Source organism: Herpailurus yagouaroundi, unplaced genomic scaffold (assembly GCF_014898765.1).
Source record: "Herpailurus yagouaroundi ecotype Mexico unplaced genomic scaffold, PumYag 200, whole genome shotgun sequence".
NCBI lineage: Eukaryota > Metazoa > Chordata > Mammalia > Carnivora > Felidae > Herpailurus > Herpailurus yagouaroundi.
The window spans coordinates 4,379,635-4,403,078 of record NW_024412431.1 but is presented as its reverse complement, the minus strand read 5'-3'; the positions used below and the strand labels follow the sequence as shown (position 1 = coordinate 4,403,078).

The following is a 23,444-nucleotide window of genomic DNA, read 5'->3' as shown; positions in this document are numbered from 1 at the left end:
GCGGAGGACAAGGCGGAGCGGAGGTCCCGGCACCGCGAGGGCAGCCGGCCGGCCCGGGGCGGCGAGGGCGGCGAGGGCGACGGGCCCGAGGGCGGCGAGCGGAGGAGGCGGCACCGGCACGGCCCCCCGGCCTCCTACGAGGCGGACGCAGCGCGCAGGGAGGACCGAGAGCGCCGCCACCGGAGGAGGAAGTAAGTGGGTGTGACCCCTGATCTGGGTTGGTGGCAGCGGTAGTAACGACGCCGGCCGTGGGGCCCGTTCCTCTGGTGGAGCGTCTCCGTCCTCTCCACCTCTTCCCCTCCACCGTCCGCCCCGCCCCCCAGCCTTGCGCCCCGCCCCCCAGCCCTGCGCCCCGCCCCCACCCCCTCGGCAGAGGGATCCCAGTGTCACAGATTGGAAACCCAGGGGTGGAGCGCCTTGCCCAAGGTCACACGTGCAGTAGGTGGCGCGGCCAGAGGCTGCAGGCCCACCATTTCGCCCTGGTGCCATGTCTCTGGGAACATCTATGAGAAATTCCCCGCGCCCCCCCCCCACGCCCCCCCCAGAATTCTTGGCGCTGTTCCACGTAGTTGCTGTGTGACCTGGCGCCGGTGACTTCACGTCTCTGGGCCTCCGTTTCCTCTGTCTGTAAAATGGAGATGGGGTGGGTCCACTTGGGTCGTTGCTGGAATTAAGAGATCACTCATGGAAAAAACCCGGAAGAGCAGCCGACACCTTAAGTACTCGGTACATGCAGACCGTTTTTAGCTGTTAATGAGGCAGCCATCTTTTTTAGCCATCTGAAAAGCCACACTGGGCCCTTGGAATTGAAAGGAGAGCGGGGTTCAGGCTTCTGGAGGCCTGTTCCAAGCCAGAGCCCTGCCCAGTGGGAAACAGCATCCTCGTGTTCTTGGTATTTTGGAACACTCCTTCCGGTCCTGTGGTGATTCCATATATAGGAGCCCAACGATGTTGAAACAGACATCGTTCTTATATTCATTGATGTCCCGTTAGTTTTCTTTTCTATCACCACGAGGGCATCATATTGATTTTTTAATGATGTGTTTAAGTGGCTCTGTTATATGACATAGGCACTAGGCCAGCACTTAACCAAAATTGAATGTGTGCGCGAATCCCCAGGGATCTTAAGCTACAGATTCTAATTCCTTGGGTCTCAGGTGCAGCCTGAGAGTCTGCCTTTCTAAGGAGCTCCCAGGGGAGACTGATGCTGGTCCAAGGACCACACTTTGAGTCGAGAAGAGTCCAGAGGGCAAAGTTAAGTGACGCAAGGCCCTGCGTGCAGAGTCCCCAGGAATGCGACAGCTGGAAATGCTGGCTGGCTCCGGGTGCTGTGGGCCGTTCAGGTGACACGAGGGAGTGGCCACCAGTGTTGAGATTTTCCCAAGTGGAGAACGCCCCTTGGTGAAGTTCCATATGCGATCGGGTCTGGCGTTCCTTCAGTGCGTCCAGTAGCTGCATTCCGGAGACATGGGGTGTGTATTTCACGCATACGAGATACGCCGATACATAGAACGGAGTCACGTTAAAACTAAAGACGCAGGACATCACGAGCAGATTTTTCGGCTGTGTCAGGGACGTTAAAAAGTCGTGAAGCGGGGCGGAGGGGGCACGCCTGGATGGCTCAGTCGGTCGGGTGTCCAGTTTTTGATCTCAGCTCAGGTCGTGATCTCAGGGTCGTGAGCTAGGCCTGGAACCTGCTTTAAAAAAAAAAAAGTCATGAAGGAAAGGCTAATTTAGGTAGAATACAGCATTTAGAACCTAACTCCATCATCAGAGACCAGTGACTCACTATTGCTGTTAATACTGCCACTGCTAATATTTACTATTATTGTCATCCTTGTTGTTATATTACTCCTGTGATCGGAGGAGGCAGAGTGACAGGGAGAGAGCACGAGCAGGGGAGGGGCAGAGAGAGAGGGAGACACAGAATCCAAAACAGGCTCCAGGCTCTGAGCCGTCAGCACAGAGCCTGACGCGGGGCTCGAACTCACGGACCGCCAGATCATGACCTGAGCCACCAGGCGCCTGGGTTTTTTGTTTGTTTGTTTGTTTGTTTTAATGTTGACTTATTTTTGAGGGGCAGAGACTGAGCAGGGGAGGTGCAGAGAGAGAGGGAGACAGAGAATCCCGAGCAGGATGTGGGGCTTGATCCCATGAACCGTGAGATCATGACCTGAGCCGAAACCAAGAGTCGGTCGCTCAACTGACTGAGCCATCCGGTCAGCTGGATGGCTATTGCTGTTACCAGTGTCACTTACACCATTAGGATTTTCTCATCAGCAGATATAAAAAACATCTTTGCATCCATAGCCTCTAGAGTGACCACCCCAGCTCCTTCCTTTCACAGATGGGGAAACTGAGGCCCAGAGAGGGGAAGGGATTTTCCCCGGGCACCGCAAGCTGATAGCAGCAGTGGGATAAGAACCCAGCTTTCCCGAATCCCACAGATGGCCCCTGCTTCCCCTCCTCCCAGAAAGTACCTCCCCATCCCCGCTGCCCCCCACCAAAGCACCCAATCTGCTGCTCCCTTATTAATGGGCACGTCAAATGTCCTGGCCAGGAGAGGCATTACTCGTTTGGCTTATGGAAAGGTTCTAATGCTCATGGGAGATAAAACTTCGTGAAGGTTCAGACACTTGTAGAGGAAAAAAAAAATCCAAGACGAGGCATTCACATGCTTTAACAAACAAACAAAAAAACGAAAAAAAAAAAAGAATGGCAAAGAGAAACCTTCATTCATTCACGAATATATGCTAAAAAGACATTTCAGTTCTATACGGTGACAAGCCAGGGGACCTGCCTAAGGGGTCTGCCACCTGCATTTTTCCTTTTTGTCATTTCTTAGACCTTTTCCCAGACACACTCTGTGTTTTTCCTTCTCCAAAACATTGATAATATACATAGAATTGTTTCCTTTCTGTTTCTTTCTGTCTCTCCCCCAATTACACCTCCTGTCTTCTTCGTCGGCGTCCCCAGCTTTAAATGCCCCCCGCCCAGCTCATCCCAGTGAAAAGTGGACGGAAGCACATTCTATGTCATTCATTCTACATCGTTCAGTAGCCTCTGTGCCCAGATCCCCCACGCCGGGGTGACCAAAGGGAAGGTAGCGCTTTTCCCTGACTCCCGGTAAAACGCTGTGGGTCACAGACCTGGGCAGTTCTTCCTGCTGGACACGGCTGAGCAGGGAGGTCTTTTGCCCAGATCTGTGTCACCCCAGAATTGACATCTCGGTGCCATAGTTCCACCTGCTCCCTCCCATCACCATGAAACCCAGACCCCAGGAAGAGCAAGGAGACCTCCGGGACCGCTGAGCCCCACAGTCTGTCCTGTGTGGGGAGGAGAGGGGTGCTCCATCCATTAACGCCCTGATCTTACAGCACCCCCAGTGAGCCTTAGCCAGTGGCTCCAGCACCCCCATTCCATGTCCCCAGGCTGTCCACTGCAACATTTTCTTCACCAAGTGGTGCCGTAGCTTAAAATCTGTGGGACCAGAGGCGCCTGGGTGTCTCAGTCAGTTAAGCGTCTGACTCTTGATTTTGGCTTAGGTCATGATCCCAGGGTCGTGGGGTCGAGCCCGAGTCAGGCTCTGCGCTGAATGTGCAGTTTTGGGGATTCTCTCTCCTCTCTCTCTCTCTCTCTCTCTCTCTTTCTCTGCCCCTCCCCCCTCTCAAAATAAATAAACATTTTTTTTTTTTTTTAATCTGTAGAACCAGACTCCAGCCCAGCCCTTTCCCAGCTGGGGGACACCTGCCAAATGCCTTTGCCTCTCCGGGCCTCAGTTTCCTCACCTGTAACATGGGCCTGATGCTAGTCCCACCTCCAGCAGAGGTGGTTGTGGGGATTAGAGCCTGGTGACCCAGGGAAGCAGGACTGTCCTCTGCTCTTGGGGGCCTGAACACGCCCCGGGCAAGGTGGCCATCGCCCCTGGCAGAAGGATGCTGAAGTGATTAGCTGGCAGAGGCACGCGGTGCAGACGGGGTTATGCAACCGGCTGCCTATTCCGGGCAGATGATGCACGTCCCCAAGAGGGAAGGGGGAAGGGGCCTGACTTCAAAGTTTTCTGCCCCTTTTGAGTTCTCCTTGGAGATCGATGTGCGGTGGCCTTGCAGGCTGAGCTCGGAAGGAAGGCTCCACAGCAGACAGGGTCGACAGAGGGAGCCAAACAGGACAGAACACCTGCAGCCCCTCCATCCAGACGAGGGGCTCCCGGCCGCGGGCGGGAGGCTGACGTCCCCACGAGGTTCACCATGGTCTCAGCTGCTGTGTTCTTTTTTTTTTTTTTTTTTTAATTTTTTTTTTTCAACATTTATTTATTTTTGGGACAGAGAGAGACAGAGCATGAACGGGGGAGGGTCAGAGAGAGAGGGAGACACAGAATCCGAAACAGGCTCCAGGCTCTGAGCTGTCGGCACAGAGCCCGACGCGGGGCTCGAACTCACGGACCGCGAGATCGTGACCTGGCTGAAGTCGGACGCTTAACCGACTGCGCCCCCCAGGCGCCCCCCAGCTGCTGTGTTCTTTAGTGTGACCTCTTCACACGGTGGCCGAGGGATCTAGGTTCTCTTTGAAATAGAAATTCACCCGAGCCTGCTTTGTGCTAGGGATAGCTCTCTCTTGCTAGGAAAATCTGGACATATTTTTTGAGGGGCCACCATTCGACCCACTGCCGTCCGCCCTCTGACGCCCCCCCCCCCCCGCCCAAATGTGTGTCCATTTCACGGGCGGCATATACTCACCTCCCCATCCCAGCATCCCCAGAAGTCTAAACCGGTCCGTCACCGCACCAGCTCGGAGATCCTAAGTCTCATCCTCTAAGTCGGGTGTGGGTGAGACTCTGGGTAAGATCCATTTGGGGGCAAAATCCCTGTCCCCCTGTGGACGGGAAACTGGAAGGACAGATTCCCTGCCTCCAGAATACAGTCGGGGGACAGACGTGGGGCAGACGTTCCTATTCCAAAAGAGGGGTGTTGGGAAGGATATAGGGTCACTGGTCCCAAACAGGTTCTAAACCCAGCGGGTTTAAAACCCGGCCCTCGGCCCGGTAACACGTGTGTTCCTCACAGCGACTCAGGGAAGTTACCACGCCCACCCGGTGACCGTTTAGAAACAGGCTGAGTGACTCGCCCATGGTTACATGGCACACCGGCTCTAGGATCCCCACCGTAGTCCCCAAGTTACAGGCAAGGTTCCGCTGGTATATTCCTAATTTTAAAACAAGGGACCCGGGGCTCAGAGAGGTTAATCAAACCCCAGAAGGTCACACGGCGAGCGAGTGGCTTTGCCGAGACTCAAACCCAGCTCCCTCTAGCCCACTCTCGTGACTGAGAAGGGAGAAACCCGGCTGGGCCTGCCCTTCCACCTCCTAAAAACACTGGACTTTTGCAAGGTAGAATGCAGAGCTAAAACGAAGAAGGGTTAGGTGGATGGACGTTTCCAGATCGGGCCTGGGTTGTGGTGCCCGCGATCGCTCCTGATCTCCCAGCTGCTCAACGAACGGTGTGATGATCTAAGTGCTGTCTCTTGCTCACTTCCGGTGTCCTGAGCAAGCGTGTGGTGGGGACAGCCTGAGAAAACCGTTTTCTATTACGACTCGGCTTCTCCAGGACTCAGTTTCCGCATCTGTATAATGGGAGGCGTCGTGACCCCAGCCTCCTAAGATTGTTTGAGAAGTTAATGAGCTGACGGAGCCAGGGGCTGGCTCACGCCATTGGCCATGAGGGCGAGTGCCAAGGATGCCCCCGCATCCGTCAGCGCTGGGCTAAGCCTTCGGGGAGATCTCAGACTGCTTAGAGAAGCGGGGTGTCGGGTAGGGGTTTCGCAGTATGGGCACCAGAGCCCTGTCGTCTGGGCTCCAAGCTGCCTCTGCCACCAACTGGCTGTGGCTGTGTGGCCTCGGGCCAAGGCCCTTCCTGTTTCCGAGCCTCGGTTTCCTCATCTGTAAAATGGGACTAACAATACTACCCACTTCCCACAGCGATTCTGAGAATCACAGGGGCTGCTTTGTGGAGTCTGCTACACGGGTGAGCTATTATGAGGAGCAGTGGAGGATACAGGAAGCAGAATTGGGGCAGCCTTTCAGGAGCCCCAGAGAGAGAAGTTCTGGATCGTAGAACCCTCTGGAGGGAGAAGTCATTGAGATTATAGACAACAGATGTCCTGGGGTTTCCAGGAAACGGACTTTACCGGGGCCGGCACACAGGGACTGGGGAAGGATGAGGCCCCTCGTCCGAAGACCGAGGGTCCAGGGGGGCGTGTGAGAGTGAACAGAGCAGACTGGGGTCCGGGTGCACTTGGCTCAGGCGGGCGGAGCTGGGGCCAGCCGAGGAGGCACCAGACAGGCCCTAGACCCCAGCCGCCCTCCCTGGGGCCACAGCTCCTGGGGGGGGGGGGGGTGTCTGGCAAGCTAGGGGTGAGTGTGCAGATGGGAGGAGGCAGGGGTCGATGGGCGGTCTGGGCCTGTGGGATTTCTGGGCCGCAGTGTCCTCATCTGAGAAATGGGGGCATTGGTTGACCATTCGACGAGAAGCGGCCAAGCGTGTGCCGGGTGCCAGGCCCTGTTCTGACGCTGGATGCACAGCTGTGAACAAGAGAGACAAAAATAAACCACTTGCCTCGCAGAGCTGATGTCCCAGAGGGCCCCGAGGTGGAAAATCAGCCGGGACCCTTCACATTTCTGTCTCCTCCCCCCGTGCCCCCGAACGCTCAGGCTCTTTTCTTCTCGTGTCCATCTGCATAGTGTTAATTATTTGAGCAACTGAGGCACCAGACTCCTACCCACCGCGTCTCCCTCCCTCTCCACCTCCAGCCACACCAGCCTCCTGAAGCTCAACAAGCCTGTCCCCACTTCTGGACCCTTGCACCGGCTGGGTTCCCTCTGCCTGGGATGCCCTTTGCCCGTCACACCTGTATCCCCGTGAAAAATTACCCAGTTCACTTACCAGCTGTGTGGCCTTGGGCAACAGACTTAACCTCTCTGGGCTACAACGTTCTCATCTGTAAAACGGTGCCAGTCATTACGCCTCGCGGGGCTGAGGACACGGGGGTGGTTACAAGTCAAGCGCTTAGAACGGCACCTGCGAGCTTGTGTTACTGAGGCGTTTGCTGTTATGACTTTTGTTATTTTTTATGTTGTTTACTTGCCTGTATTGAGTGCTCCCCCAAACCGGAATTTTGGGAGGGGACGTAAATACTGCAGGCAGGCATGTAAGGCCGCGAGGCAATTGTACCCCTAGAGGGATGGTGTCCCCGTGTCTCCTTTAGCCACTCCAGAAAACACCGTGCGCCCCAGTCCTGCCCAGGAGCTAATGGGGGGCCTGTAGGCTGAATGGAGGCTCTGGCACAAAGTTGGGGCGGGGTCCAGAACACGCGTTCTATTCCTCTAACTCTGTTACGGGTCCTTTCTCGTTGGCCTGCCTTCTACAGAGAGAACCAGGGCTCCGGGGTCCCCGTGTCGGGCCCCAACCTGTCGACCACCCGGCCAATCCAGCAGGACTTGGGCCGCCAGGACCCGCCGCTGGCCGAGGACATTGACAACATGAGGAACAACAAGCTGGCCACCGCGGGGTCGGCCGGCGCCCACGACAGCCTCGGCCGCCCCGGCCTGCCCCAGAGCCCCTCCAGGACCGGAAACAGCACCGACCCCGGCCCCGCGCCAGCACCGCCCGCCGTGGCCGCGAACCCCCAGAACGCCGCCGGGCGCCGGGCGCCCAACAACCCGGGGGACCCGTCCGACCCCGGCCCCCCCAAGACCCCCGAGAACAGCCTTATCGTCACCAACCCCAGCAGCACACAGACCAACTCAGCAAAGACTGCCAGGAAACCCGACCACACCACGGTGGACATCCCCCCGGCCTGCCCGCCCCCCCTCAACCACACCGTCGTCCAAGGTGAGACCCCCGCCCCCCTCGCCTCCACACATCACCCGGCGGGGCACCCGGAGCGGCCGCCTCGGGCCCAGTCCCCGGAGGCTTGGCTGGGGGACCCTGGACAGTTGAGCCTACCTCTCTGCCCTCGGTTTCTTCCTCTCAGAATGGGCATAGACGTGGGTCCCGCCCCCACGGGACTGCCGGGAGGGTTAATATCTGTGCCACTCGGTAGGGTTTAGCGATATTGCCTGCATCCCAAATTCCCAGAGGGGAGCCGGGAAGCCACCATGGGTCCTTCTGATGGAAATTGAGGGGGCCTCCCATGATTCCCTAGAGCAGCGCTGTCCAAAAGAAATGCGACACAGGCCACGTGTGCAGTTTGAAGCGTTCTAGGAGCCATATGGAAAGAAAGAAGGGAGAGAAGGAGGAAGGAAGGAGTGATGTAAAAAAGAAAAAAGAGAAAAGAAAAAGGTGAAATGAACTCTAATAATAAGTTGCGTTTAACCCAGAGTGTTATTTATTTGTCCAAAATGCCAGCATTTCAACATACGATCAGTATGTTTCACGTGATTAATAGTCTATTTTACGTTCTTACTCTTGTACTCTGTCTTAGAAATTCAGTGTGTTTTACACTTACAGCCTTTCGTGGTTTGGACTAGCCACTGTTGCACGGCTCAGGCCTAGACCCTTGAGAGACTGGCAGTTTTTGACCCCCAGACCCCCCACCATGTGAGACTGGGGTCAGAGGAGCACTAAGAACTTAGAAAACGACCCACCGAGCTTGTTATTTCTGAACCAGATGTAACTAGATGGTTCCTCTTACTTGTCAGTTCTGTGTAGGAGATTTCCATGAGTCTGCTTAATAAACGCCCACCACAGTCCCACAGGGTGACTCTGGTCACTATGCCCATTTTACAGATGGAAATACTGAGGCTCAGGGACACTCCGCCTGCCCACAGACTCCTAGCAAGGTTAGGCTGCAGAATCAACGCTCAGGAGGGTAGTGACGCTTCCCATCAAGAGAGGGGTGTTAATGGGGGCAAACCCTGCAGTTTGACGAAGAGAGAGCTCAGTATTACCATCTGTAAAGTGGGGCTATTGGGGCTCATGTTACCTGCCTCCAAATGAAGTCCAGTGGGATGGGGCAGGTTTGTGTTAATATCCTGTGAGGGTCCCACCAGACTCAAGGTTGTCTATCGAGTGGTCGAGTGCAGGGACCACTCTGGGACCAGGTTCAAATCCGTGTGACCTTAGGCAAGTCACTTCACCTCTCTGTGCCGCAGCTGCATCATCTGTAAAACGGAGCTTTTCAAGTACAAACCTCGTAGGGTCACGTGAGGATTCAACAACGTACCGTGGTGCCTGGCACATAGTAGGCACGTTATAAATGTCAGCCGCTTATTGCCTGCCCTGGGGAGCGGACAGGAGCCCAGAGGCTTGTGGGAAATCACGGAGGGAGCCCTGTGTTGGTTCTTGTCCCCACAGTGAACAAAAACGCCAACCCAGACCCACTGCCAAAAAAGGAGGAAGAGAAGAAGGAGGAGGAGGAAGACGACCCTGGGGAAGACGGCCCCAAGCCCATGCCCCCCTACAGCTCTATGTTTATCCTCTCTACAACCAACCCGTGAGTATGGCCTGTGGCCAGGGCAGGGGGCCCAGGGCTCCCACTGGGGCACTCGAAGTCAAGCCAGAGGGCAGGCCCAGATGGAGGGTAACGGGGGAGAGTTGCTTCCCAGATCACAATTAGTCCCATAGCGGGTGTTTGAGCAGATGAGAAACGGATGCTCCCTTCCTAAGTCCTGTAAGAAAGAAATTTCTCATAAAGTACTGATTGGGGGGGGGGGGGGAAGACCCCTTCCTGCCATCAGCTAGAAATCCTTGTCGTAAATATTCAACTCTACACGGTCTGTAATGTGAGAGGCACCCCTAAGACATGGCTGCCTTGTGCAGTGCGCAACCTGTACCGTCATACCTGGCGGCCCTGGTCCCTGAGCTCTGGCTCCTAACCTCTGCTCCACAAGGATTTGGATTCTAGGCAGATGGTCTCTGAGTTCCATAGCCCTTTGTCTTGGGCATCCTTGAGGAGGAAAGATTACTTAGGGGAGAGACTTCTCACATGCGTGTCACGGTGGTTGATGGAGGGTTGCGTTTTTCCGAAGGCTATTTCTTGAAACCCTGGTCCCTCAAAATGCTTCCTGACCAAGAAAACTCACGTCACATAAATTGGGCGGTAACTGCTTTCTGTAACCTGCCTCTTGAGACTCTTGAGTCTCACTCTGCGTGCTTCCTTTTTTATTTGGTTGAAACTATCTATTTTGTTAGGGAAACACTTATGTGGCACTTAGTGCCAGGCACGGTTGTGAGTGCTTTACAAACTGGAAAAAAAAAAAAAATTCTCATAATAACCCTATGGGATTGGTACTATGTGTATGCCCATTTAACAGATGAAGAAACTGAGGCCCAGAGAGGTGAAGTCACCTGTCCGAGTTCATACAGCAAGCAAGTGGGAGAGCCCAAACAGACTGACGCCAGCATCCCTGTTCTTAACCACTCAGCCCTGCTGCCCTTCACACAACTTTGTGACATATTTATTAATATTATTAGCTCCACTTAAGAGGTTAAGTACTTAGGTGTTATCCTAGTACGCCATCAAAGGCTCTCATAATGCCCGCGATTAATCATTTCAGTAACTGATTTTCTGGAGCCCTTACTATGTGCCAGGCATATATTAACTCTTCGGAGCCTCACATTCTTGTAAGGTAGGCACCATTATTACGGCCATTTCACAGATAGGGCACTGAGGCACAGGGGATAAGTAACTTGCCTAAGGTCACTCAATTGATGAAAGAAAAAGAAAGAAAGAAAGAAAGAAAGAAAGAGAGAGAGAGAGAGAGAGAGAAAGAGAGAAAGAAAGAAAGAAAGAAAGAAAGAAAGAAAGAAAGAAAGAAAGAAAGAAAGAAAGAAAGAAAGAAAGAAATCTGTTTAACCCAGAATTTCCCAATTTTGTTTGACCATAGGGTATTTTATGCACAAAAGACCCTTTCGTCTCCTGCAGAATCAAGAGCAGTATTTCTTCAACTCGTCCCGGGAATCAGGATTTTCCCAGAGGGTTGTTTGGAAGTGAAAGGAACCTATCCACAGGGCCTGTGACTATCTTCCCTGGCCGAGGGCCCCCCTGCCACCTTCTTGGGGCTCCATGAACCCCCGAGAGGGCCCCCAGGGGGAAGATCTTGACACTGGGTGGGGTATAGAACCTTGGGAGTCAGGGAGCTCAGGTGGTGGCAGGTGACAGAAGGAGATTACAGGAGGAAAGGGCTTGGGAGCCCACAGTCTGAGTGGACCCCTGCATACCCACCTGTCCCCACAGCCTTCGCCGCCTGTGCCACTACATCCTGAACCTGCGCTACTTTGAGATGTGCATCCTCATGGTCATTGCCATGAGCAGCATCGCCCTGGCGGCTGAGGATCCCGTGCAGCCCAACGCACCGCGAAACAACGTGAGTCCCGCTCCGCGGGCGCCCTCCTGGCCGGGCCGCTCTGCTGTGGGCCACCTTCCCCTGCGTCCTCAACGCTGCCAGCCAGGCTGGAAGGAATGTCAGGGGTACCCCTGGGCACAGCCCTGGGCTCACCACCGCTTCCGGTGGGGCGGGGAAGCCCTGATTGGTCGCGTATGCTCTTGGGGGCGGGACGTCCCTCAAGGGAGTGGTGACTGTGCACCTGGTGGGGGAAAGGGGGCCGAGGGCAGGAGGGGCCGGAAGTTGCTGAAATCCCGGGCAGGGGGAGCGAGGCTGGCGTTAGGTGGGGGTGCGCACCCTCTGCCTGGAACGTAGGGGTGCTCCACAGGTATCCCCTCAGCCGCCGGGCCTCACCCAACAGACTTCTTGGCTTTGATCTTGGCTTTGACACAAGTTTTGAAAGAAAGGACGCTGCTTTTTTTAAATGCTTGTTTATTTTTAAGGGGAGAGAGAGAGAGAGCCAGTGGGGGAGGGACAGAGGGAGAGGGAGACACAGACCTCGAAGCCGGCTCCGGGCTCTGAGCCATCAGCACAGAGCCCGACGAGGGGCTGGGACCCAGGAACCGTGAGATCATGACCTGAGCCGGAGTCGGACGCTTAGCCGACTGAGCCACCCAGGAGCCGTGACAGAAAGAACTCGTTTGATGCAGAAACACGGACTACGCTTTCAGCTGTTTGGAGAGCTACAAGGCTCTCCTTTTAGGGGCGCAGGGTCTGCTAACGGTTCCTGATAACTGAGTGGCGGTTGTGTTCGGAGCACAAGCCCCGGCACTTGGCATGTATCCCCATTGGACAGGTGGTGAAACTGAGGCTCGGGCAGGTTCAGTGACCTGGCCGAGATCACACGGCAGAATCCCAATGCTGCCTCCCCTGTCGCTCCTTCTGCTTCCCTCAACTGTGTCCGTTTTTTGAGCACCTACTGTGCACATGGCTCCCCTTAAGTGCCGCCCAGCAAGAATGGGCGCGTGCCTGTGGTTGAGAGGGGAAAGTGAGGCACTGAGAAGTGAGGGCCTGGCAGATTCCACACCGGTGGCAGAACCTCCTTCCCCAGCTCCTTCCTGCCCCCCCCCCCCATCGCTGCCCCCCTGCTCGGAGCCAGGGGCACATTTTCCGCTGGGAGCCAGGCCCTGCCGCCCTCGCTAAGTAGGTTAGGAGCCTGGTGAGGCTGGCAAGCCCCATAAATCAAGCCTGCCCGACAGCAGCTTACCTTGCACTTTCCCTTCCTTTGCAGGCCTGGCAGGGCCCCTGGGGACCCGAGGGGGGAGATGGAAGGAAATAACTAGAACACGGCTCCCGGAAGAAACGAGCACCAGGGCAGGGCTGAGGCTGCGCTCTGTTCTCTACGGCCAGCTCTCCCCACCCCCGGGGACTGCAGGGAGCCAGGCCCGGGAGGGGGTGTCCCAGGAGCGGTCAGCAACCCCCCTGCAGACTCTAGGAGGTCAGAGAAGGCTCTGTCACTGGCGGGGGTACCGCTGCGGTTCCTGGACCTGGGGGAGCCCGGCGGGGCTCGGACCAGCCCCATGGGGCGTCTGCAAAGCCTTATCCCGGCCCCTGCCTGCTGCATCTTGCAATTGAAACTTCTCTCCTCGAAGCCCTCCCCTCTTCAAGGGCACTGTGGCCCCACACGGCCAGCTGATGCCCGGGAACCCCCCCCCCCCACGGGGCAGGAAGTGAAACAAAACCACCCCCCACACCGGGCACGTCTCCTCAGTGTCCCCTTTCCCTCCCTCTGAAGTCAGGGTTCACATCCCGGGACGTCTGGAGACACATTTGGGTTGTCACGACTTGGGGTGGGCAGCGGGGCACTACTGGCATCCAGAGGGGTGCTCGGCCCCCTCAGGGGCACAGGGCAGCCCCCGCGAGGGGAATGCGCCAGCCCCAAGGGTCCACGCTGGATAACCCAACCCTAGCGGTAACCAGAAGGGACCTCCCTTCTGGAAGGAGCTTAGCTACTCTAGTTTTGCCACCGGCGTGGGCACCCTTAGGCACTAGAGTTGGGTGTTGTTGCTCATTTCTGACACGAAAACAGATGGAATAATTCTGTGCCTCTCTTCTGTCACCCAACCTCGTGCCCCCCCCCCCCCCCCCCCCCCCTCCCCCCGCTTGTCAACCCTGGGGCCTGGAGACTCCTTTGGCCGACCTGGTGGGTATGACGCAGAGGCTCTCTGGGACTTTGATCTGCCTTTCCCTGGGATAAATGAGCCCGAGCACCTGTTTGGAGTAAACCGAGCCACAGGAAATTGTCGTTTGCATAGGGCAAAGCATCGGCACATCCGAGAGAGTCAAACCTGATTTATTGGTCTCTCGGTTTCCTTGATTTCCTCTTGTTGACTTAATTCGGTTCTCCAGAATTTTTTTTTTTTTTTGGTAAGATTTAATTTTTGAGTAATCTTCACATGCAGCGTGGGAGCTCGAACTCACAGCCCCTCAGTTCTCCAGAAGTTGATTCCCCTGACCACCTGGCCTGCCCCTCCCCCACCCCCTCATTCCTTTTTCCTCTCTGCTTTTCTTTTCTTGTTTTAATTTTTTTAATGTTTATTTTTAAAAAAAATTTTTTTAACATTTATTTATTTTTGAGACAGAGAGAGACAGAGCATGAACGGGGGAGGGTCAGAGAGAGGGAGACACAGAATCTGAAACAGGCTCCGGGCTCTGAGCTGTCAGCACAGGGGCCCGACGCGGGGCTCAAACTCACAGAGCGCGAGACTGTGACCTGAGCCAAAGTCAGCCGCTCAACCGACTGAGCCACCCAGGCGCCCCTAATGTTTATTTATTTTTGAAGGAGAGAGAGACAGGACACGAGTGGGGGAGGGACAGAGAGAGAGGGAGACACAGGCTCCAAAGCAGGCTCCGGGCTCCAAGCTGTCAGCACAGAGCCTGACCTAGGGCTCGAACTCACGAACCGTGAGATGGTGACCTGAGCCGAAGTTGGACGCTTCACTGACTGAGCCACCCAGGCACCCCCTCTCTGCTTTCCATTCATTGCTTTATTTGGCAATTAATGACCAAATAGTATGTGCCACGCACAGAGCTAAAGGTCAAGGATTGACAGGGTAGGAGATGGTCCCTGCCTTCCCAGAGCTCACAGAGCACCAGGCCTCTGGCCCTGCTGAGCCCTCCGCCCGGTGCACCTGAACTGTTCTCTCTGCACCCAGATCCTTCCAGCCCCTTGCACCTGCCCCCCCCCCCCCCCCACTCAGGGAGCCAGCCATCCTGGCCACTCTGGGCCCTGATGGCCCTTCAAGCCCCACGCTTAACGGGAACGTGAGGTGTGACCACACAGATCCCCAGGACCCTTCCAGCTACTCGTGCATTCATTCCGCAAACATTTCTTGAGTGCCAACTGTATGCTTGAGCCTGTGTTATGAGCTGGAGACACTACAGGCATAGCCAAAAGTCCCTGGCCGCGTGGGGCTGACCTCAGGTCAGGAACGTGGACGATGAGGTTACTGATGACTATAACAAATTACAACAAATCGTTCGCAGGGGTGGATGGTTGGTCTGGAAAATTGCGAGCGCCAGGAAGTAGGACTTTAAACTGGCAGTAGGGGAAGGCTTCGCCGAGCAAGTGAGAGTTGAGCCAAGCCATAAAGAGGGAATCAGGCAGGACATGGGGAAGAGCATTCCAGGCAGAGGTAACCACCTGTACAAAGGCCCTGCGGTGAAGACGCCCAGAGTGACGGGTGTAGAGTGAACAAGGGACGGTGAGTGGAGGTGAAGGCATAGAGGTGACCAGGCAGATCGTTCGGGGCCTCGGGGGCCACCAGGAGGACTTTGGCTCTTACCTCAAGTGAGATCGGAGCCGTAGAGGATTCTAGGGCAGAGAAGGACCCTAACCGGACTCCGGTGCTCACGGGCGCCCTCTGGTGGTGGTGCTCAGTGAATATCAGCCCTTCCAACGTGCACTTGCTGTGTCAGCATAACCACATCCTCCTGCCAAGGCCACGCCAGAGCCGTGCTATGGCATGGCCTGGAGAGGGGCCAGGCTGCAGGCCGTCGCTCAGCCAGGTGGAGACCACCCAGCCCTGGCCCCGCACGAGGGAGTGGGGGGAGGGAGGGGTGCGGGGAGAATCCCCCCACCATGGTGAAGATGTGGCCGCAGATCTGCTGGGGGAGACCACGGTGGCGAGTTTGACACCCCCCCCCCCCCCCCAGTGTCTGGCTTAGAAGGCCGGTCTTGTTTAGGACTTCTCACCTAGGAGACCCAGCAGGTCAAGGGCGTGGGGAGGTCAGACCGGTCGCCAGCAGGGTTACAGTCCTCCCTGAACATCCCTAAGATCACCTTTCCTTTATATTGAGCTTTGGGCAAATTAAAAAAAAGACAAAAAAAAAAAAAAAAAAAGGCGCCCTTCCCTTGGGTAAGCAAACCACCCTGAGTGGTTTTGCTAGGACTTTTCTGCCATCTGCTGGACAGTTTCATACACAACGTACTAATCTGCACTATGAGACGGGGTGGGAGGGGCCGTTGTACAGTGCCCACCCTGCCCAACTGTATGTGGCAGCCGTGTTTCCCCCTCTGCTTGGAGAGTCTGTTCCTTGGGGACTTTGCTGGAGGCCACACGCTCCAGTGGGCCTTTACTAGGTTCCTGGGGACTCTGCTGGAGCAAGCCAGTGATCTGCTGCCCCCTTGCTTTGATCCCCTACAGGTGCTACGGTATTTTGACTACGTTTTTACAGGCGTCTTTACCTTTGAGATGGTGATCAAGGTGAGTGCTGAGAGAGCCAAGATCCAAGGGGAACTTCACTCTCAAGAATGCCACCCTGGCGCAGGTGGCTTCCCCGGGGGGATTAGAAACGCTTGGTGTGTTGGAGCAGCGGTGAGAACTGGAAGGAGTGAGTGAGGAGAGTGGAGAACCCAGGGTGGAGAGGTGAGAGCAGGGAGGTGACAGGGACAGATCCGGCGGGGCCTTGTGGGCCACGGGGAGAACTTTGACCTTTACCCCAAGTGAGGTGGGAGCCATGGAGGGCTCTGGGCAGAGGAGGAACTTGACTCCTGCCCATGCCAGGGGCACCCTCTGGCCTCGCTGGGGAGGATGCGCTTGAGGGAGGGGCGGGGCGGGTGGGAGCTGAGAGAGCTAGGAGCAGGCGATTGTACTGGGCCGGGCAGAGGGTGGTGGGGGGCAGGCCGGGTGGTGGAGAAGGTGGGCAGGTTCTTGGCAGGCTTCCCGGTGAATTCCACGTGGGGGAACGAGACAAAGAGGAGTGAAGGGGGGCATCGAGGTTTGGACCTGAGAACCAGCAGGCTAGAACTGCCCTTCGTGAGATGGGGAGGTCCACTGGGCTCCCCTCCGCGTGTCCCCTCCTGGTGCCCTTCCGCCCAGAGACTGGAAGGGTGGGGACTGCTCCCCCAAGTGGGACGAGGGACCCGAGCACCGTCTCTTCTCACCCCTAGATGATCGACCTGGGACTCGTCCTGCACCAGGGTGCCTACTTCCGCGACCTCTGGAACATTCTCGACTTCATAGTGGTCAGTGGGGCCCTGGTGGCCTTTGCCTTCACGTAAGTCTCCTCCTGAGGTTTCCACTTGCCTCTCTGCGCCCCGCCCCCGGCCGGGGGCTGCCCGTTGGACCAGGGAACGTGTTCTCAGGGCGTAGAGACGGGAGAGTGGGTTCTGGGAGGTGGGGGGGGGGGGGACATCTGCATGCTACGCCAGGAAGAGCTTCGACTGGCTTTTGCATGACGTCCCCTGTGGAGGAAAGAAAAGAAGGGACCCCACCTTCTACCTCCTCGCGCAGCCACGTCGCTGGCCCCTCGCTCTGCTGCCTTCAGTAGAATAGCCCCGCCGGGACATTTCAAGCTCCACCCCAACCGCTGTCTCTTTGAGACCCCCTGAAAAGAAAATCAGGAAACGAATGTGCATGAGAATTCGGACCCCCCCCCCCACCCTGTGTCTGCAGGCTCAGTAGTTGTGGACCTGGTGACTCCCCTTGTGTGTCCTTCACGTGTCCCGGCAGGTCCTAAGACTCTCTGCCCTCTGAAAGGCCATGCATCGTTGTGCAACTCCGAGATGGCCCCTGGGTCGTGGGTAGCCATCCCAGAATGGCACCCAAGGGCCGGGCAGCCATTCTCTCCAAGATGGCACCCAAATTGTGGGGACCCATTCCAAGATGGCTCCTGAGCTCTGGGAAGCATTTCAAGGTGGTACCCAAGGGCTGAGCACCCGCGAGGCCTTAGGGCCCCGAGAGCAAACTCGGCAGTGCGTTCCTTAAGTTCTAGACATTTGGGGCAGGTTGAGGAGACCTAGCCGGCCCTTCACCCCCAAGTCTTCTTGGCGGACCCTGTGTGTGCCCACCGCGGTGGATCAATCCCAGAAAGGAAAGTCTCAGAGGGGTTCCCACCCGCCTCACCCCCACAGTGAGAAATCAGAGGCTTCCCTCGTGCCTCTGCTCCCTCGCGTCCTTCTCACGGGGACCTTGAATGGCCCCCCAACCCAATAGTGAAGACTCCGTTTGTCAGGAGGCCAGAGCGGTGGCTCCTTTCCAATTTAAGGACCAAAGCGGGTCACGCTCACATTCTCCCCTGGGGACACGATACGGTCAAGTTGTGTCAGAACAGCAAGAAAGTTCCAGGGTTCCAGATGCCTCCATCCGGTGGAGCCCTACGACGAGGGTCCCGGGGCTGATTGTGTTTCTGACTCTGGCCAGACTTCCCACCCCCTTTCCCCTTTTCCTTCTACTCTCTTTTCCTCTTTCTAGGTTTGCTCGTCTTCCACCTCGTCTCCTCTCTCTCTCCTTCTTCCTCACTCCCTCCGCCTCCCCCCCCTCCCTTTTTTAAATGATTATTTCAGTATTAGAGCAGTCGAAGAGATTTTGTAAAAATCCAAAGTGTGGCTACGTTATTAAAACGGTCGACACTTTTAAAAAGTGAAACAAGTAAAACGCACAGCGAATGAGGGGAGAAAGATGGCCACAAATAAGACAGGGAATCGATGGCCTTCACATGTAAAAAGCAGTTACAAATCACTAAGAAACCTGAAACTCAGTAGATACGTGGGCAAGCGAAGGGATATAAACAGAAATTTTGCAGAATGCTGACAACTAGTAAAAATGAAGAAAATTTCGCCTCCTTGGAATTTGGAGAAATATACAAACGATACAATTTTTTTCCTATCAAGATAGCACCAGTTTTCTTCAAAAAAAAAAAAAGATTTTTAGGGGCGCCTGGGTGGCTCAGTCGGTTAAGCGTCCGACTTCCGCTCAGGTCATGATCTCGCGTTCCATGAGTCCAAGCCCCGCGTCGGGCTCTGTGCTGACAGCTCGGAGCCTGGAGCCTGCTTCGGATTCTGTGTCCCCCCCCCCCCTCTCTGGCCCTCCCGCACTCGTGCTCTGTCTCACTCTCTCAAAAATAAATGTTAAAAAAAATTTTTTTTTAAAGATCTTTGAAGTATATATGAGAAGGTAACGAAATACAGTCGTCCCTCCCGGTGTCAGCTATTTGAGCGATTCCTCCAAGGTGGCTGGGGGGCCCCACAGTAGGTCCAGTCTTACCTCCCTCAGGCTAGAATGAATCTGTCCCCACCCCCACCCCCCGCCGCTGAGATAACCTACCTGTGTCTCCACCCCTGTCTGTCTCTGTTTTCTGTCTTGGGTCCCCTGCCCTGCCCTGCTTCTGTGTCTTTCTTGCCTCCCTGGCTCTTTCCCCTTCCGTTTCTCTCTCTCCCTCCCTCCCTCTTTCTGTGCGCCTCTCTCCGGGCCCCCCCCCATGGGCGGGTCTCTGTTTATCACTTTCTGTGTCTCTCTGTTTCTCTTTGCCTACCCAGCCCATTCAGCATGTGTGATGTGTCTCCTCTGTCCTTCCGTCTCGTTCATATTCTCTCTCTCCCTCCCTGTGCCTCTCTCTCTCCCTCCCCGGGCCCTGGCCCTTATCTTCCGGTGACGGTGACGTGGGCCTGACCATCCACGTAACCTGGGCTGTGTGGCCTGGAGAAGGCAGACCCTTTGCCATACGCTCGGGCATCAGGAGACCCGATCCCCACTATACTCGGAGCAGCGGTGGTCTTTGTGACAAGGGAGGGCAAGTTTGGGCGGGCGCCTCTTCCATACTTCTCGAGCCCTTCGGGATGAGGTCTTTGCAACAGTCCCCAAGTCTCCTAGGGCTCAGGAGGTGACGGGGACAGGGACAGGGGTGAGCACCTGTCGGCCACATCCCCCTGCCCACACACAACCACCGCTTGGCCAGCTGTGCCCTGGGTGGTGAATTTTGCCCTCCGCGGCCACCACCGGGTGTAGCACAGAAAAAGTGGCGACTGACGCGTCAGCTCACCCTTGACCTTGGCTCTTTCCTCCCAGACCTCTGTCCGCAGCAAATGCTTCAGTGCTGAAGGAGCCTCCCCCTCCCTCCCCCCCCCCATTCCCCCGCCCCACCTCCACCCCCCAGTTTGGCCTCACAGTTTGGGGAAGGGGTAGCCTCCGAAAGACCGGGGGCTTTCAACCATAGGACGGACTTTGGCCATAAAGAGCTAGTAATTCACAATATGCTGTTTCTAGGATCCCCGAAGCTACAATTAGTCTCTGCAGTCTGCAAAATCAAAATTATTTTTTCCACCAAAAATCAATCCGCAGAGTGGATTCTTTGTGTTGCAAAAGAATCTGCTGGAGGGAGCTGATTTTTGTTTTGAATTTTCATTTTAAATATGAAGTTATCCAAGGGCATTCGAAACGAGCCTCCAACTCACAGAAATCTGGCAGCACGTTTGTAGCGAATCTTTTTAGCTGCTTCTGCGAAGTTGCTTCAGGCACAAAGCCAGCCAGCCCGTGACCTTGAAAAATCCCTGTTTTGAATGTTTGGCTTCTTGTTTTGGGTTTTGGTGTTTTTTTTAATCCCTATGCAAGGAAAAGGTCCAGACTGGGATTTCAGGGCATCCTATGAGCCTGGATGGGCTCGCAGATCTCACAGGAGCTGGGGGATGTGAGATTTTGCCAGTGGGATCCTGACAAGGGCCGGCAACTCTCGCGGGGTTTTGGAAGAGCTGACCGTCACAGGAGCACCTGTCTATGGTGGCCGTAGGGGTGGGAGAGGCGGACCCTCGGGCCCCTGCCACACCCTCCCTACCTTGCCGCAGACACTCCATCGGGTGCCGCCATCTCTCTTTCAAGGCCGGGCTGCAGGCCTGGTGCAACTGGCCAAGCACCTTGATCAAGCCGCTCCTGCATGCCCGGGGCTATTCCGCCAAAAAGCCAGACAAGGAGCCCCCAGGCTGCTGCTTTCCTCCCCGGAAACGTTTCAGAATCCTCCTCCTGGCTGCAGGGTTCTGGCCTCTTGCCTGAGAAAGTCCCTGTAAGGACTTTGTTTATGGCCTTCCCTTGATACTACATGGATGTCAACGTTGGCAGACGTGGGGGTCTTAGCCTGAGTGCCCAACCCCAGAGTCCTCTGCTTCCCTTTCTCCCCGGTCCTTTACCTCAATTTATCTGCCCTGTGCCATCTTCTCATAGACAAGGCTGAGAACCCCAAACAGGTGTTAGAGTAGTCTCATTGCTTTAGAAAGAGGTTCCTGGAAGCCTGTCCGGTTTGTGTCCAGTGTGCAGGTCCCTTAGCCTGCTCCGTGCCTCGGTTTCCCCATAAAATAGAAAACCCCTCACCACCGCCTCCTGTGGGAAGCTGTCTCGTGATCCCCATTCTGTAGATGAGAAAATTGAGGCCCAGAGGGCGTGTGGAGGGAAGCGAGTCTGGCACGATGGCTGCCGTGGGCCTCGGTTGTCAGACTCAGGGCTGCTGCCCGCGTCCCAGCCCTGAACCTGGAAGCTTCCACCAGTGAGCCGGATGGCACTTGACGGCCTAGCCGGCCTGGGTTCCTCGAGAGTCGGGGGAAGGGGACACGAGCCTGCTCAGAATCTTGATGTTCTGGCCTTTTGGGGTGGAGGCAAGGATTCTGCCTCAGCGCTGTGATTGTGGCCCCGTCTCGGATGTGGGAGAACGATCCCTGTGGTCCTCCAAGGGATGTGTCGAAGCTCTGCTGACAGTCTCCACCCCCCTCCTGCATCTCACCCAGATCTGTGTGTGTGTGTGTGTGTGTGTGTGTGTGTGTGTGTGTGTGTGCGTCCTGCTCCTTCTACGGACTGCGTGCCGTGTCCACATGACCGCCATTAACATAGCATCTCATGAGCCATCACACATGATATCATGCTGTGCCCATGCATCGGGGCGTCCACCTGACACTTCTCAGCAGCTGGCGGATCACGATCCTGCCCTCACTGCCAAGAGTCCATCTGGCGCCGCCCCTCCTCCCTCAGGGCAGGCCGGCACAGCTGGCAGAGCGCCTTGATCAAGCCACTCCTGCAGGCTCGGGAGCCAAACTGCCGGGAAGCCAAAGAAGGAGCCCTCAGGCTGCCACCTTTCTTATCCTACCCTCAAAACAGCCCCTGCACCGAAGGCATTATTTTTCTTGTGTGCACTAAAACGGGGAGAAGATTTGAGCCCGAGATACACGAACCGGGGCTTGAATCTCGCTGGGTGACCTTGGGCAGGTCGCTCCCCCGCTCTGGGCCTCAGCTTCCTCATCTGGAAAACAGACGTAACGGTGCCACCTTCCCACAGGCACGGGGACCTTCAGGAGACTCCCAGGTTACATCTGAAGTCAGCAGGTTAGGCAGAAGTCACTGTCCTTGAAAGATCTGTCAGCCGTCCACGAAGGAGAAGCGACACGATTCTATGTGCGCAGCGATTCCTAGATACGCTGAGCTTTGAGAACCCCTGAGATAGAATAAAAAGGGGGGCGGGGGAGGAAAAACCCCATCGGGAATATTTGTAGGCATTTAAGCCGTTCTGTTGTTAGAAACACCACCAACTTCGAGAGGGGCAGCGGGAGGGGGATCCTGGACAGTGCTCGCCCGGCGGCGAGGCTTCCATTCGCTGACGCAGTCGGGTCTCTCGGCCTCGACCTCCCGCCATGGTCGGAGGGTCCTACCGAGGCCAAGCCTGAGGCCAAAGAGGAGTTGTGCGAAGGTGGCTTCGTCTAGGCTCGCGTTTTCTCGGGACTCCTGAGAGCCGGCTCTAACCACAGCCCACATCGGAACCCTCCACTGACCTCCCTGTCCCTCGTCACGTAGGGGGTCCAGGCAAGGCCGTGGCTATTGTGTGTCAAGCACCAGAATCCCCTGGGTCTGTTTTGCAGATGAGGACGGTCCTTAGAGGCAGAGCTGGGGTCCAAACCCTGGTGCTCCCGACTCCAAAGCTCCCAACTGGCAAGCCGTTCTAAAACCTCCCAGCCCCGGGATCTCTGGAGGAAAGGGCTTTCTTTCTCCAGCTCTTGGCAGTGACCTTCAGGGGCGCATTCGCCTTCGGCAGTTGATGACTCTCTGGCTGTCCAGCTACTTGGAAATTTGGCTTTCTCGGTGCGGTTGGGCAGTGCTGGGAGCCTGCCGAGGGCAGGGGACCGAACAGGGGCTTCCAGATGGAAGGATGGACGTCGGCCAGAGCCGCAAGCCTGAGGCTGCCGCCCCCGCCCCAACCCAGTGCCCGGGTGGGGCAGGGGGCGCTCAGGTGCGCGTGCGTGTATGTGTGTGCTCTGTGTTCTCTCTTCTGAGGCCGCTTACGATCTGTCTCTCCCACCAACGCCACCTCACCAGGAGCAGTACACGGTAAAGTTCTCTCTCTGTCTCTCTCTCTCTCATTTCGTCTCTCGTTCTCCGTGCTCTGGTGCAGCCACGTTGGTTCTGGGCCTCTTTCCATGGCCTCGTGTCCTTGCTGCTGTCCGGTTTTTTGCAGTGACCAGAGCCCCCCCTCGGTCTCTCCCCAGGGAGGGGAGCCCTCAGGGGTCTTGGCAACTGCTTCCCATTGCACCCCACCATTAGTCTGGTTCTTGGCAGAGATTAGAAGGGACGTGAGGGAGGGGGGGCAGACAAGCACGGGGAGGTGATTCCCGAAGGAGTAAGCGTGTCCAGACCCCGAGATGGGAGAAGGGTGGGAGAAGGGAGAACGAACATCTACACTCTCAGCAAAGTGGTTCAAAAAGCGGGTGGTTTTCTGTGAGAACGCCTTGATCAAGCCACTCCTGCAGGCTCAGGATCCAACCCGCCAGGAACACTCCTCAGTGCCTCCGTAAACAAGATTGTTTCTCAGCCTG

At 56.2% G+C, this 23,444-nt stretch overlaps 1 protein-coding gene across 1 annotated transcript in view; it reads left to right on the top strand.

The window, feature by feature from the left end:
- Positions 1 to 23,444, top strand: part of CACNA1A (calcium voltage-gated channel subunit alpha1 A) — a 270,223-nt gene that overhangs the window by 210,362 nt on the left and 36,417 nt on the right. The window contains exons 22-27 of the mRNA XM_040450093.1: positions 13 to 191; positions 7,423 to 7,886; positions 9,351 to 9,489; positions 11,233 to 11,362; positions 16,027 to 16,086; positions 16,773 to 16,879. Coding sequence (XP_040306027.1) covers positions 13 to 191; positions 7,423 to 7,886; positions 9,351 to 9,489; positions 11,233 to 11,362; positions 16,027 to 16,086; positions 16,773 to 16,879 — 1,079 coding nt within the window. The remainder of the gene's footprint in view (positions 1 to 12; positions 192 to 7,422; positions 7,887 to 9,350; positions 9,490 to 11,232; positions 11,363 to 16,026; positions 16,087 to 16,772; positions 16,880 to 23,444) is intronic.